General features: G+C 35.0%; 1 protein-coding gene across 1 annotated transcript; it reads left to right on the top strand.

Moving 5' to 3' along the window:
- Positions 1–8990: 8990 nt before the first annotated feature.
- On the top strand, positions 8991–14952 carry LOTGIDRAFT_167537 (hypothetical protein; the record flags this gene model as incomplete). The annotated part of the gene is made up of 3 exons (XM_009065034.1): positions 8991–9006; positions 10893–11006; positions 14768–14952. The coding sequence occupies 3 exons, from the start codon at positions 8991–8993 to the stop codon at positions 14950–14952; spliced, it is 315 nt and encodes a 104-aa protein (XP_009063282.1).
- Between the last annotated feature and the right edge of the window lie 532 nt (positions 14953–15484).

Raw genomic sequence — 15484 nt, 5'->3', positions numbered from 1 at the left:
TCGTGCACTCGGATAAAGGGTAAAGAAAACTTGTTCAGAGTTTTAACAACCTGCTGAAGTCGCCGGAGATAACGGAAGCGTTTTGTTCTATGTGTTGACACAAACACTTGAGAATCGCTATGAAATCCTTCACAACGTCAGTAATAATATTTAGATTTGCTAGAGAAATGATTCCAATATTATCTTACAAGTGATTAAAGGTGAAAACCCATATACTTGTCTTACGGCAACCCTGCTTTCTGGGTCTTCCAAGATGGCGGCACTCCAGATTAGGTGCTATGATGTTATAACGTTATGAGCCCGCGTCACCTTCAGCCTTTTAAAGTCCTTTGCTAAGAAGAGATTTCGCATTTGTAGTTTAAAATGTGTGCAATCTATTTATGTTACTTTAGCATCTCTTAAATGTATGTCTAAAAAAAAAGTGCCGTCATATAGCCTGCATATATGCCGTGATTGGTTCTAACGACATCTAGCACCACCTTCTAGAGAACATCGCCAAATCTCAAAGACCAATTTCATCAGTGGTCAAACGTATCGGGGAGGGTTTCTTTAAGTAGCATGATCAGTTCTTTGATTAAAGTAACCTAACAGTCGATAAGATTGCATGATTTTATTCCTCTGATATTTGGACAATGCTGTTCAAATCTCCAAAGACTTCTGTTGGTTTGCTGGAAAATTGATTATAGTACACACAGGTTACTGTTGTCTTTTTATATTTCATAGCGGACAATTGTAACTGCATACCATATACGTTGATGTAATAAAGTATGTGGACTCTCTGAATGGAATGCGTGACTGAATGGCCTTATAAAATGGAGGTCTATGCCTATTTTTCTGCGACGAGATTGCTAATGTATTGGAGTTTTACACCCTATTTTTCTGTGCCTGATTGGGCTAATGAAGACGTTATTTTTACGAGAAAGCCGATCAAGTATTTTAACCAACCCAATAATTCACTGGATTAGTTCTTTTTCTAACGAGCAAATAACGTGCCGGGACGCCATTTCACGCAATATCATTGGTAACAATAGCCGATGTTATTAGACTCGATCATCACGTATTAATGATTATTAGTAAATCACGTTTCATAATAGAATACGACTGGATATTCGAGATCTGACAATTTTTTGACATACATGACGGATTGAGACGAATAAAAAGGAATTTTCTGAATGTCGTATATGGTATTTTGCTCTAGGGAGCTAAAGAACTCATAATATTGTCTAGTACCAGAGTTCTATTGAATAATTAGGATATCTTTCTTCAGGACACAATAGACGATTGTAGTCTCGTATACCAGTCTCAAATTGCTTCCAGTCTCTTATGATAAAAGACTTTTTGATCGAATCTAAGCATTAAGCATAAATGTTCAATAAGGCAAGAAGTTCCACGTTTCCACTATTTCAGGCAGTTTAATTGTATTTCGTCGTCCGCAAATCAACCCAACCCCTGGTTACATCTCCGATTACCAGGCAAAAAACATACGCCCACAAGCAGCTTTTGGTGTATTCGATTACTTACTTTGATAAAAGATTGGTTAGAAGATTGGTTAGGTATACTCCGGACCTTTACCGCCATGTCATTAATGGTCGTACTTATTTTTTGTCCATTCCCATAGATTCATCTCCCAAATCTACGGTCAACTTCCAATGTCGAATCTAAAATACAAATCGTAGAAAAATATCAGCATAAATTGGCTATAAATCAACTATGGTTCAGATTATTGGCCTATAAACAGCGACCTTTCTCTTAGAAACGCTAAAGATACGATCTAAAAGACCTAAATGATCTTCCGTATAACGAGATCGTTTTGCCCTGCTAATGAACCAATTTTTATCAAGATTGCTTTCCATAAATCGTACTGGGATTAATTTTGACAGAAAAGTTGTCCATAAATATTGCCCTTTGTGAGGCAATGTATACGATATGATCTAATGTTAGAATGAACGTATGATGTCGATGTTAATTTGTACATCTCCAACTGTTGATAGTAATATTAGGCCATTGGGGATATTTTCAAAGCCAGGAATCAGCGTTGCCAATAGTTTAGGAAGCAGTGGATTGCAGGCTCGTAGCTATATCTCAGATCACCACACTGCTATCGGAAGTGTGGTAATGCACATCTTGATTGACGTGTCGAGATAAATAGGTAACCCCCTCTGCTCTGCCTTCAGGTCCTAGACACCTTGGACAAGCCACAGACCTGTTCGCGTGGTCTGAAATTAGAACAGATTCTTGTGGCGGAAGGGCCTCTATGGGAGCCTCTGGTACACCCAGCCATCACTAGTTGACATATTGATGGTTTGAGTCCCACTGTCTTACTGGTATATATCTCCTGCGGGCGTGATGGGGTTTGGGGTGAGGAACTTGGGAGTGAGGGTGTGGCGTAAATAATACTATTGAAGGCTCCTAGGCTTTAGACGTCTCAAGGGTACTAGAAAATGACAGAATGCAACACAGATGTTGTGATTATAAAAAATTGATCAAGATCGCAGAAATTATTGGTCTATTTACACACTAATTATTCAGTATTAACGATAACTATCTATATTTTATTTCGTTTCGTGTTCATCATCATCATTTTATTGACCAATCCTAATTATGAAGGTAGCCGATTATGTCAAGGTCTGATCTGTATCTTATGGCTTATTCATCATAATGATGGTTTGATTGCTGTTTGATATTCCATGATGTTTGCAGTACAGTTGTACCATCTGTTCTATGTTTAGTGTCTGGTGATCATTATGTATAGTAATCAATGCTAATAACCCTACGCATTGTTTTGAAATCAAATAAATCTTCCCTTTTATTTTCATGCCCTTCTTTTCTGACCCTGATTGGGCTGATGAAGACGGTCAAGGCTAGTGTGCAAGAAGGGGAATTTTGACAAAGGTTGAGTGCAAAGGCTGTAGTTAAGGAGACCCCGACTGACAGGAACTGTTTTAAAGACATTCCAGATATGCAAGACACTTTAAAAAAACTTCTCAAAGTTTAACGAAATCGTGAAGAGTTCGCTGGACCATTCTACCATACTACTAGGGTTTACCATGCGCTGTACGGAACTGCCAGGAACCGTTCTATAGAATCAATAAGACTGCTACAGTTGTAATAGAGATATTCCACGGTACAGTTGTTGGTAGTAGTTCCACTATTATACCATGTGTTTTTACTAGTATCTTTATTGTTACCATGGATTATCTTAAATTATCTTACTGTGTCTTTCTCGGACTTTTACTTTTACGACAAGGTAAGGTGTATTATCCGACATTTACGGGATTAGTGACGTCATTAGACCCGGATTTAATATGAGCTTTGATACCTTTTATTAAGAAATGTTTAATAACTTATTTTGTTATAAAAAGTTTTGTAAGTCCTGAAAGTTATAAAGATGATAAAATATTACACGTCTTTGAGAATACTATTCTCACCTCACTCTAATTAGTCATTATTTTCAGTTAAGAAAATGAATTTAAATGGAGTTTTACATCCTAATGTTCTTAAGATTTATAGGCCAATGTCTTATCGTATGTCTCTAAGTGTAAAGTGGAATAATTCCATACTTCTATCAAAGCAATCCCTGAAATCCTTTCCAAGATGGACACCTGACAAAGAAGTGTCTCTCAAGGAAGCCCTGAAGTCTTGTGGGACAATAAAAAGAAGTGTAAGAGTCTACAACAGAAGCCCCGAAGTCCCAGTGAACAATAAAAGAATCTGAAGGCAGTAATAAAGATATAATAATATTTCTAAGAGATATTCACCGAGCGGAAATTGATGGACGAGCTCTCTTATTAAAATATATTCCCCTCCTTTCCCTTCTTGATGATTTTGCAGTCAATGAGGCGTGTTTTATTCTCCATAAAATGTCTTCACATCAGACGGACATGCCGCTCTTTAAAGAGACTAGAACATCATTCCAAAGAGATTTTTTGAAATTTTAATAAGAGGCGTTTGATTTAGTATTTTGAATATCTGATTGTCTGTTTGAGACGTTTCTTCGATATAAATTTGGAACGTTTGATTTTAAATTTGGAACGTTTGATTTTAAATTTGGAACGTTTGATATAAATTTGGAACGTTTGATTTTAAATTTGGAACGTTTGATTTTAAATTTGGAACGTTTGATATAAATTTGGAACGTTTGATTTTAAATTTGGAACGTTTGATTTTAAATTCGGAACGTTCATTTTACATTTACGACGTTTTTGTTGTAGATGTTGGAGCGTATTTTTTAATAATGGGAACGTTTGATTTTAAAGATTTAAATTTGGGTCGTTTCTTTAGGAGGATACAGATTAAAAATAACTTAGGACTTATAAAACTTGTCTACAAGTCTTGTTCTTTAGTGCAGCATCGTGCAAGAAATCAGAGATAATCTTAACACAAAACATCGTATAGGAATCTTAGAATGAGAAATTTTAACATCTTTAAGATAAAATTTGGCAGGGTAAAAGAGATATTTGATAAATGATTGGCCATGTTTATTAGATCTTGGTACTGGTTTCAAGGGTTATTTAGATAAAGGTAGATGCTATCCAGATAAGCCATGTGCTTTCTACTAACTTTATCAAGTTTATATTTTTATTTACATTAATGAGCCCATTTTAAAGGTAGAAGCCTTCGTAATTTTTAGTCAAATTATCAATTATTATGTATTTCTTTAATAGGTTATATAGCTCTACAATTGATGTATTGAGCACTATTTTAACAGTGGTATTTCTATATAGCTCTACAATAGATATATTGAGTACTATTTTAACAGTGGTATTTCTATATAGCTCTACAATTGATATATTGAGTACTATTTTAACAGTGGTATTTCTATATCGCTCTACAATTGATTTATTGAGTACTATTTTAACAGTGGTATTTTTATATAGCTTTACAATTGATATATTGAGCATTACTTTAGTTGAAAGCTATTCGATAATACCTATTGGAAAATATTGCAGTCAATAAGATACTTCAAAAATCAAATTCATACTTAAACAAACGTTGGATATCTTAGACGTAGATTGTAATTGAATCATACGCCTAACATTAAAATCTGATTTATTAGAAAATACTCCATCAATAAGTCAAGAGAATTTTATATCAAGGTTTTGATTGACAGACCAGGTAGTAAAGTGTAAAGAGATATACCTTCAGTTCAAACATCTTGATATAAGTACGCTACTTGATATACTCATGTACATATTTCATTTCGTACTTTTAAATATTAGATATAGAATGACATAACGTATAACTTACTTAAAATACTGAAGATAGTAGCATTGCCTAAATTCAGATGGTAAATTATAACACATAATATGACGTGTAATGTAACATGATGACGTAAAATATATAACGTATATTACGTATATTATAACATGACATATATTCTAATATGACGTGGAATTTATCTGAACATATTTACCCTTTAAATCATCATTATTCATACACTTTAACAACGCGTCAAATATAACATCACGTCAATATAATATAACATCACGTCAAAATATAACACGACGTCAAATATAACATCACGTCAAATATAACATAACGTCAAATATAATATAACATCACGTCAAATATAACATGGTATTCTAACACGAAACAGAACTTATGCGTTATTCTTTACCCTTCCTAGCCCGTAATTCTATCCTCATTCATTAATTCATTCATTCATTCATCCGTCTTTCCGTCTATTATTAATTCATTCATCAGATGTAATAAAATTGTAAAACTAGTGGTACTATAATGTATTAGCCGTGTGACTGTCAATAAAAACCGGTGAAAATTAAACTGTTTTTAAGACCCTAGATTTGAGATTTGTCATTTGAAGTGTAATTTAGCATGGACTAGAAAGTTGATTAAAGATTTCAAGACAGCGAGGAATCTTTCTACCCAATTATCTCATTCTCACGCTTATTTTAACTTCTAGAAACTTTTTTTCTTTAATAAATGATTAAATAAGGTTTTTCTATTGACAAGCATTGGCAGCATGACGGAAGGAATGAATAAATGAACGAATATCTGGTTGATTGAATGAATAAAAGTGAAATAAAATGGAGTATTACATCCGTTTTCTTTTGAATTCAAATTCAAATCGTATTGCCGATTAGCAATGGGTAGCGAGGGATATGGAATGGGATTGAATGAATAAAAGACAAAGAAAATGAGGGAAAAATAATAATGGATGAATGAATGGTATTTTTAAAAAAAATGTGGAAAAAAAAGATATGAATGAATGAATGAATGTGGCAATGTATTGACGAATGAATGAAATTTTCATCATGTATTCTATGAAATGATATTATTTTCAATCAGGCCACTTAGAACGTTCTAAAGTCGTAAAATCAGTCAGCTCCGTGATAGTCACTGTGATTTTATGGACAGTAAAACACGCCTCATTGAACAATAACGACCATTTGGGGAAATATTCTGGGATATTACGAACCATTCCTTCATTATCAGGCAGTTTCACCATGTTCACAAATGTTCCTCGCAAGCAATAAGTAGCGTGGGAAACTTAAGTCCATTAGGTATGAGGTAGCTAAGATACCCTTACTTCATTGACTGGTAGGGGCGGGGGGATTGAAGTGCATCAACGTCTGAACAACGTCACCCCTTTAGGAGAGTCCACATAGCTAAAAATATTAAATTCAACATCAGTTATTCAGAAAATACAAGTCTTACTCCATATCATAGATAGAAACGATTACTTTTTACATGAAAATAACTTAGTTCCAGAAAGGATTCTTTCTAGCAGCTGGTCAAGGAACCGACGCCTGAATTCGAACCAATATTCATAAACATGAGCTAAAAGGTAACTGGTAGTGATACCAGGTGTTCTAGAAGGTAGTTGTTTTATTGAATGCACGTGTAAACTGACCGTTGACCTTTGATTTATCATCTGATGTCTATTTACTATCGTGTTATAATATAACAATCAACCACGTCCAGATTTTATCTTCAGATATATATAGTTATTTATCTGGTCGTCATTTGGTTTATATCGATATAACCAAAATCAAGGGCATGAACTCATGGACGTACCAAATGTAAATGAAGAATGAATCCAATATCTTAGTCAAAAGCCAAATCAAAATTTGGCTGGTAAAATAAGAAAAGTGACAACAGCATCACTGGAAAAGAGGACCTCAATTTATTTTCCAGATCAAACTAATCAAAAAATGCACGTCCTTTTGGAATCTTGATCGTATTAAACGAATTATGCACCTACGACCACTATAAGCCTGTCATTTAACAAGCCACGAATAAAAATCATTAACAGATTGTTTTTTTTACAAAAACGCACTGAAATTCATTTTAACCAGGTTTTTATTAGGAATCATAGCACTTTACAATCTGCTACATTATTGATGTAGCTTTTAACTTATATTATTATAGTTAACTATCTGGTAATTCACTGGGCCAATATCAAAAACTACCATATCCCTTGGTAATTAAACACATCATAAAATAGGGCGGATCAAAAGAACCGGTAACACGGGATAATGCATTATATAATTTGGTTTTTATTTTATCGGTTGCACTCTGTTACTTCATAAATATTTGCCTTTTTCTCTTCTGTTTGATGGACTCGTTTTATTGGTCTTAACTGGATATTTTCCCTATATTAGCCCCATAGATGTAGGTCCCGGGGGTGGAGTGGGGTGATTATACTTATAATAGTGAAGCTCAAATATAATAATGTTTTTGGACTTGGACTCAAGAGTTAAAATGAAATGAATGGAGTTTTACGTCTTACTCTTCTGCACCTAGTTTTGACTGGACAAGTTATATGATATCGTGAAAGGATTATGCTAATAATGATATTTAATATTCAGACCTATTTTATTTAATACATATCATCGATTATACTCTTTGTTTTCTATGAATATTCTCGCTCTTATCAATTGATCACCTCTGTTCGGTAATACCCTACTGAGATATCGATAAATATAGCAATTAGCAATATTGCTGCCGTTTAACTCCTGGGTGCAGACACAGTTATCTTTGATCTTTGTTCACTGCCTAAAGGCTTGTGTGTAAGTGTGTGGAGGGTGGGGTGGGTATTTGAATTATCTTTACTCGTAAGTTATCGTTTGTCAAAACATTCAGATGAAATGGGAGGAGGAAAGGGGGGGGGGGGATTCTCCATGAAAGAAAAAGAAAGAATGCAGGGTAAGAATATAACCTAGACGTGTTTTATAACCTCACAATAAATAATAGTCCGTGATCTCTGGTATTTATATTTTTAATATAGTCAAATTAGTCATAAAAATATATTTAAAAACATCATGAAACATCCCCAGATATATATCATATTAATAATAGACAAAACACTGAACGAAATGGAGTTTTACACCCTCCTGTTTCATTCTGCCAATAAAATTCTTCAGTAATCTTTATATCGTATCTATATATCAATTCATAATGGTATGGTGTTTTACAACCTTCTTTTCTACGTCTTATTAAGGTATTCTGATTTTCAAAGGCAATCGACTTCATATACCATAGGGTAGTTCTAAAATTATTAGAACACATTCACATATACATCAAATAAAACGAAGGAAGTATTACGTCCAAATTTATTCTGTACTTCTGTCACCTCTTTCATCAGAACTCGATACGCTACTTAATAATATAGAATTAAACACAGATTTTCATTAATTGAATACCAATAATCGCCATTTGTCTTTCAGATTTTTAAATCATTACCGTCAGCAGTCATTTAATATCAAAACATAGTTTGTACTGAATGAACAATATATTATATTGATCCAGATTCCCAATTCCCAGCCCATTTATCGTATTTCTAGATGTGAAGCACCCTTTAATATTGACGTTTAGTTTAACCGTCTCCTTATCTATTCATACGCGACCAGTTTAAATTGATAAAGAACTCTTCAACGTGACAAATAACTAGAATATGTCAATCATAATAATTGCTAGTTATGTCTTATGACAAATTATTCTTATTTAATTAATAGATAGGCTCGCTCAACATGACCATTCCTCCTCGTAAGTTTCTATATTCTACAGTTCTATATTATTCGATTATCCAGACAGATTCTTTTTCGGCTTTTTTAAAAGCAAAAGGATTTCTTGCTATCGAACAGACAAACTGTCTTGGTTTCATTGCTTTATATGGTTTGAAAGAGGGTGTGGTTGAGCCAAAACGAGGCCATCTGCCTCTCCCACTCAACTCATAACCCAAAATTTTGTCCGGAAGTTTGTCCATGGTAACGACGATGGCTAAGCCACGCTCCGTGCTTTAGATGTCGAATCCATCCCACTATACGAGGATTTATTGAGGTCTTAGACGACCAATTGTCAGATTAGTGTCTTGTATATGTTAACGATGTACGTGATACTAACTAAGCGAATTAATATTAGCCGTAAAGAGCTGTAGAGTAATTTGAGTGACAGAGTCTAATAAGACTATTTACTACAATGTAATAGATTGTTTTCTAGCACGAATATTGTCTCACTGATAACATCTTTATGTCTTTATTACAGAACAGTAAGATGTAAAACTTTACTTTATGTCATAATGTAACAGGAAAAGTGGGGACTTTCCGATTTAAAACTCCATCTAATTTCATTAGTGTATGATGTACTTGAGCGTGATTGATAACAGATTCCTTTTTATTGTTACCCCCGTGTGACACAACGTCACACTGTGACAAAACGTCACGCCCTGTTATAACGTCACGCTTTAACGTCTCAGTTATATCGCCACAACTCGTGTTTAGCCAACTTGTGTCGTATAGAATACCATCCCCTTCCTCCTCATTACGTCAAGCTCTAGATAAATCAAATATTTTGAGATCCTATTCAGAATGACCCTAATACAACCATCATCTATCGGTCACGGAAGAAACTCAATAAAGATAGCTGTCTCGTCGTTTTACTAATTATAAAACATCGACATAATGATAAGAGATTTCTGTAGGGATTGTACTAATTTTCTACAGACTCTTTGAATCACTTTCCATACTCAGCGAGCTTTAGTTCGTTAATTTACCGAGTGTTTACGGAACGTGCCGAAGATGATAATAGGCTGATAAGAACTCTATATCAAAGCTGTCCTAGTTACTGAAAAAGCACAACCTCTCGAAACGAAATTAGATTTGACAAGTGCTTCGTAATGCAATATGTCTGGTGGAATTTACAGAAGCCAGCCATGAAAATGTTCGGCACCAGAATAAGAATGAAGCTGGGATTCTTGACAGGGGTAGGGGTGCGTCCAACTTTACTGGGATATACTGTTATTTTACTGGTTGTCGTTTAACCCGAGTGTAGGCCATTTCTATAAATTCAAGTCGTTTTGTAACCAAATTGAAAAGAGTGAAAACCTCGTAGCCATTAACAACTCATAATATTAGTACTATAGTAACAATTGGCGGGAAATGGAACCGGAAGTGGCGGAAATGGTTCAGAGAATCTTAATTCCATTCAAAACAATTTACATGCGGAAACGGCTGCTTTCACGACAACAAAGACTGTTTTAACCGATTGAGAAGTTCTATCGATTTAGGTTTAACGATGGCACCACATTTCCTTAGACGACAAACGGTTCCAATATTGATTGTACGCATGCGTTGAGGCCAACATCGGTCAATCGTGAAGTTATCACTTCCGGTTTATCACAAACATCAATTTGGGTTTCATTCTATAGATTTTTCTATAGAATAATCCCAAGCACAACCCAAGCACGCATAACATTAAAAAAATTGCAAAAAGCAAGAAAAGCTGCAAAAATGTTCAGTCGTTCTATCAGGACGTGATTTTCTTTCTTTTGATAAGAGATGACGGATATTCGATAAAATAATGGAAATAAAGTTATACTGACTTCTTCCCTTCACTGATTGTCATCTCAAATATTTCTGTTATTTTTATTTCAGTTGAAAGTATATGTTATACATGTGGATACAAGGTACGAGAAGAAAAATGTATGGATACTTTTATACCCCGAGACGGTCGGGAATCTTCAGCCTGTAATCTCAGTAGACAATCTAGTAAGTATATTAGTATTTGATAGTCGAGGAAACTGACCTATTATCCCTCCGCATAATTTAAAAATACATGGAGATGGGAACAGTAGGCCTACTCTGATTTTTTAGGAGTTAATGACGATTAATATTGCATTAAGTACAGTACAGTACGCCCTGCACCGTCATTTGCATTTCGTCACACGTCACGCTATATACATAACGTCACGTCTTGTTACATAACGTCACGCCACGCCGTCACGTCACATTCATAACGCCACAACTCCTGTTTTTCCAGCTCTCTTTGCTAGACATTTATTACTTAAGATGTAAATTGGAGAAGATAAGTAACTCGATTGTCAAGTCCCACGGCGCACATATGAATGAAATATTGAGGCTGAATTCGATCAAGCGAATTTCTTAACGTACCAGTAATTCAGAGGGAGTCCCATTGCGTGAATATGTTCTGCAACTACCCTCTCTGGAATGCCCGGAATTCCGAATTTGGTTGATTTACTACTAGATCTTAGGACAAAAATCAATAGACAATATCCCCGTGGACGCTAAGAAATTTACACATTCATCGCTTCGATACATTTGAATTGAAAACTTATAATTTCTATATAATCAAAAGAGTACAAATAGATATACCAACTCTTCGAATAAGGGAAAGTTGTAATGACCTATGCAAGATAAAAGTTGCTTTCAGGACAACGGTAAGACAAGCTACAGGATAAGCCAGAGCAAATAAAAAGAAATGGTGTTTCATATTTACAAAACAAAATATAGACATTGCTACATGCAAGCGTGTTGATTGGTCGGTTTGAAAATCACGTGATATAAACACTAAATTGAAACTCCGTCATTAGTAAGTTACAAGGAATGAGTAAGGCATAAGGTCTGAGTAACACACAAAACCGTGTATAAAATGGGACATATTATTTTGAAGCTAAACGATATGGACTGGGAAAATATGAAATATATTTGTAATAATTATGAGTAATTCCAAGTCGTCAATTTAATGATAACCAAGGCACCACAATCCATTATCAGTTTCTAGATATCGGGTAACTTAATCCTGGCAAAACGAGGAATTTACCAAAACCCACACATTAAGATATCATTTAAAGTCCCTAAGGAAAACATCTCGCAGTTTCCATCATATAATCGTGTTATAGCATAAATTCCATTGCATGTACCAATCGATCGTTTTGGCCCATTCTGATTCAAGAATATAAACTAAATCATTTGATTGGATAATACGAATTGAAACAGCCAATTAAAAGGTGGCATGTGTTAACTATTTACAGAACATTCAATTGCCCAAGAAGTTACACTGATTCAAGAAGCTGGTATATGTTTACCATTCTGAATTTCGTATTAGCGATTTCACTTGATAACTATTTTTGGTTGAGCCAATCAGCAATTAGTAGTTTCAAACTGTCGAAAACTTATTTCAAAACAAGTAAAGTAACCTGAAAACGACATGTCTATCTCGGGATTAGCGGTAAAATTGACTGCGAACTCAGCCGAGAAGAGCGTAAACAAAACTTCAATTGCAGCATAGAACAAATTCCCCCCTCCGGAGAGGTTCAAAATTACGCCATGCAAGGAAGCAGACTATTTGATGTACAGTATTTATCCCAAGGAGAATACCACTGTTTTGGAGCCAGACCAGACTTGCTTCAAGCGAGTTATTTAGTGCAATTCGATCCGTCTTAACCATGATATCATTATCATATGTCTATTGTCAAGGAGAATAATGCTTAATTTCATCATAATTGACGCAACAAAAGACACCAACGTGGGAAAAGCCAATCAAAAACCAATTATGCAGATCACAGATCGGTTTTGAGATTATTGTCTCGTTCTTTTCTTGGCGCCATATTAGGCCTCGGTTACAATCAGACGCCATTTTGTAGGAAATAGCAGTAGAATAGCTCAGTTGAAAGCGAGACAGAACCTCGGGCTCAAATTCATACGGATTCAGAACAATCGGTCCAATTGGGACATTTTTAATTTCAATATGGCGTCGATCATATAGCCGAGTGATTTTTTTCTTTTCATAACCTAAGGTAATTATCAGACCAATAGACTAGTCAAAGAAAAACCCAGACCCCATTAGCTAAATATGACAAATGGCAATTATTCCTATTTAGAATAGCCATAATAAAGTAGTTCCTGGCGGTATTATACTAATAAGACAAATGAGTAAATAAATAAAAACTAGCGGATGAATACATCAATCATCTGAATGACAGGACGGCTAATGTTCTTGCTATTTATTGGAATAATACCAAATTGGTTTAAGGACTTCTGAATAACTTGGAAAAAATTGTCAGATTTTAAATACAAACAAAAAAGCAAATATCACTTTATTGCAATTAACAAAACCGGAAGAAGGAAAAGCACTTCCGGTTTACTATGCAGTGATAGGTTGTCTCCCTGGATGGTGCGTTTCTGCCTTGCAAAAGCTTTGTAAGATCGTATACAAGCAACTATATCTCGAAATATTGGGAGAATCAAGTAAGCAGGTCTTGGATTACAATTTTTGAAAATTACAAAGCTATCTAGTTTCAGACAGTACAGGTGGAGATTTTACAGAGTGCGTTACACTGTCTTACGAATAGACAAAGAAGCGGCAAGTTCCAGATTGTAGACTTGCACAGTTTGTTCAGAACATTTATAAAAGTTTAAGAAATGATGATACAAGAGTCGATTCATTATTCTATAAACTGTGATTGATCTAATGTTCTCGGTTTGTTCTGGATTCATCCATCAACTGTGACAGGTATATTCTTCCTTACAGACTTCTAAATACACATAATAGTTATATGATAGTTTCACATATCATCTAAGGACGACAACTCTACTTCCCTTCATATATCATTGTCTGTTTATGGATTGTGCTTCTGTATAAATATATATAGTAATGTTATCAATAGCATTGTCTTCAAAGGACCCAAAATCTAACATATTTCGAACATGTTTCCCTTTTGGACAGAGATAATAAATATTGGTAATATCACGTGATATTCAAACTGACCAATGAACACGCTTGCGCGTAGCCATTTTATATTTTGATTTGTAAATAAAAGCCCACACACGAAACTTGTGAATAATGCATGAATACAGGCAATCCCTTACTGTGAAAAAGGTCGTTTTGTTTGGTCGAAGTTTAATTGTAAGCCTATTTGCAAATGTTGTGTAGCTCCATACCGTGTGCTCATAGAAACATCAAACCACCCACAAAACTCTGTTAGGTTACCTACCCCTCCCATGCTAACGCGACCTTACAGTTCCACCTTCCGTGTCGGTGCATCATCCGTCATTCGTCCTGCAATCGCTCAACTCACCAGCGACTGTCGCGAGGGGAATTCTAAAAGCAGAAATTCCATTAATCAACGTCTAAAAACATGTAATGTAGTTCTCGACACCGGATAATCAGGTCTCCCAGGGGACACAACTCATTGAAACTAAAACTCAAGTTGAGCTTCCCTGAATAACACGCATATATATTATTATTCTCTGTTTGACAATAACATATACATCATTCGTTCAAAATAACATGACCTACTCTGGGTTGGGGGTCTCGCATACCCACCAATGAAAATCGTTCTATGGACAGACAATATTTATTTTAATTGTGTGACTGACGGACATGGGGTAGCATATTTTTTTTGAATACATAGATTACTACTCACTGGTTAAGCTGAAAACTTCTGTGTAGAATTTCACTGAAAATTAAAAAAATATCTCATCAGTATTAATATTACTTTTTTTTTCAGAATACGATCTATGCAGAAAATACCGTGATGGTTGGACAGTAATGTGTAACAGAAATGGGAACTTTTTAATGTGTGGAGAAAAATGTTACACCGGGCATGCTACATCAACCAAATACAGCCTTTTTCTTGTCTCAACAGTTGCCTTCGTCCACTTAACAAACTTGGCCGCTCGCCTTTTCTCTTGAATGTGATTTTGGAATTACAACACAGGCGAACGTAGGAATGTTAATTTTATCCACATGCATGCGTAAAATATAAACTTTCTAAACTTATTATTATGACTTATGGTTGAGTGTAGAACAACTTTGGAATATGACTCTAAAAGTGTTACTTCGTACTGGGTTAAAGTTAAGCATTTCATCTGATTTGACAAAAAAATACAACACAGGCATTCGTATAATACACATTTCAAGTTGTTTAACAATGAGCCACCGAGTCGTTTAGTTGTGCCAGAAAAGATCCGACTTTTCAAAAGATTGATAATTTACAGATATAAAATTTGAGTGTGAAAAGCTTGTGCCGATCCATTGCTAAACTGTTATTGAACTCCTTGTGGGGGAAATTCGCATACAGTAGTGAATGGGCACAAAACTTAACTCAGTTGAAATAGAAATTGGAAAACGCGTCCTGATGGTCTTACTATGCATTGCTTTATCTTATGCTTACGTGAACAACTAACTGTGTCATTCTAGGACATTGAATGATCTAGTGTGGCTA

Source organism: Lottia gigantea (assembly GCF_000327385.1).
Source record: "Lottia gigantea unplaced genomic scaffold LOTGIsca_67, whole genome shotgun sequence".
Taxonomy (NCBI): domain Eukaryota; kingdom Metazoa; phylum Mollusca; class Gastropoda; family Lottiidae; genus Lottia; species Lottia gigantea.
The sequence above is the reverse complement of the archived record's forward strand: the minus strand, read 5'-3'. Positions and strand labels throughout refer to the sequence as shown.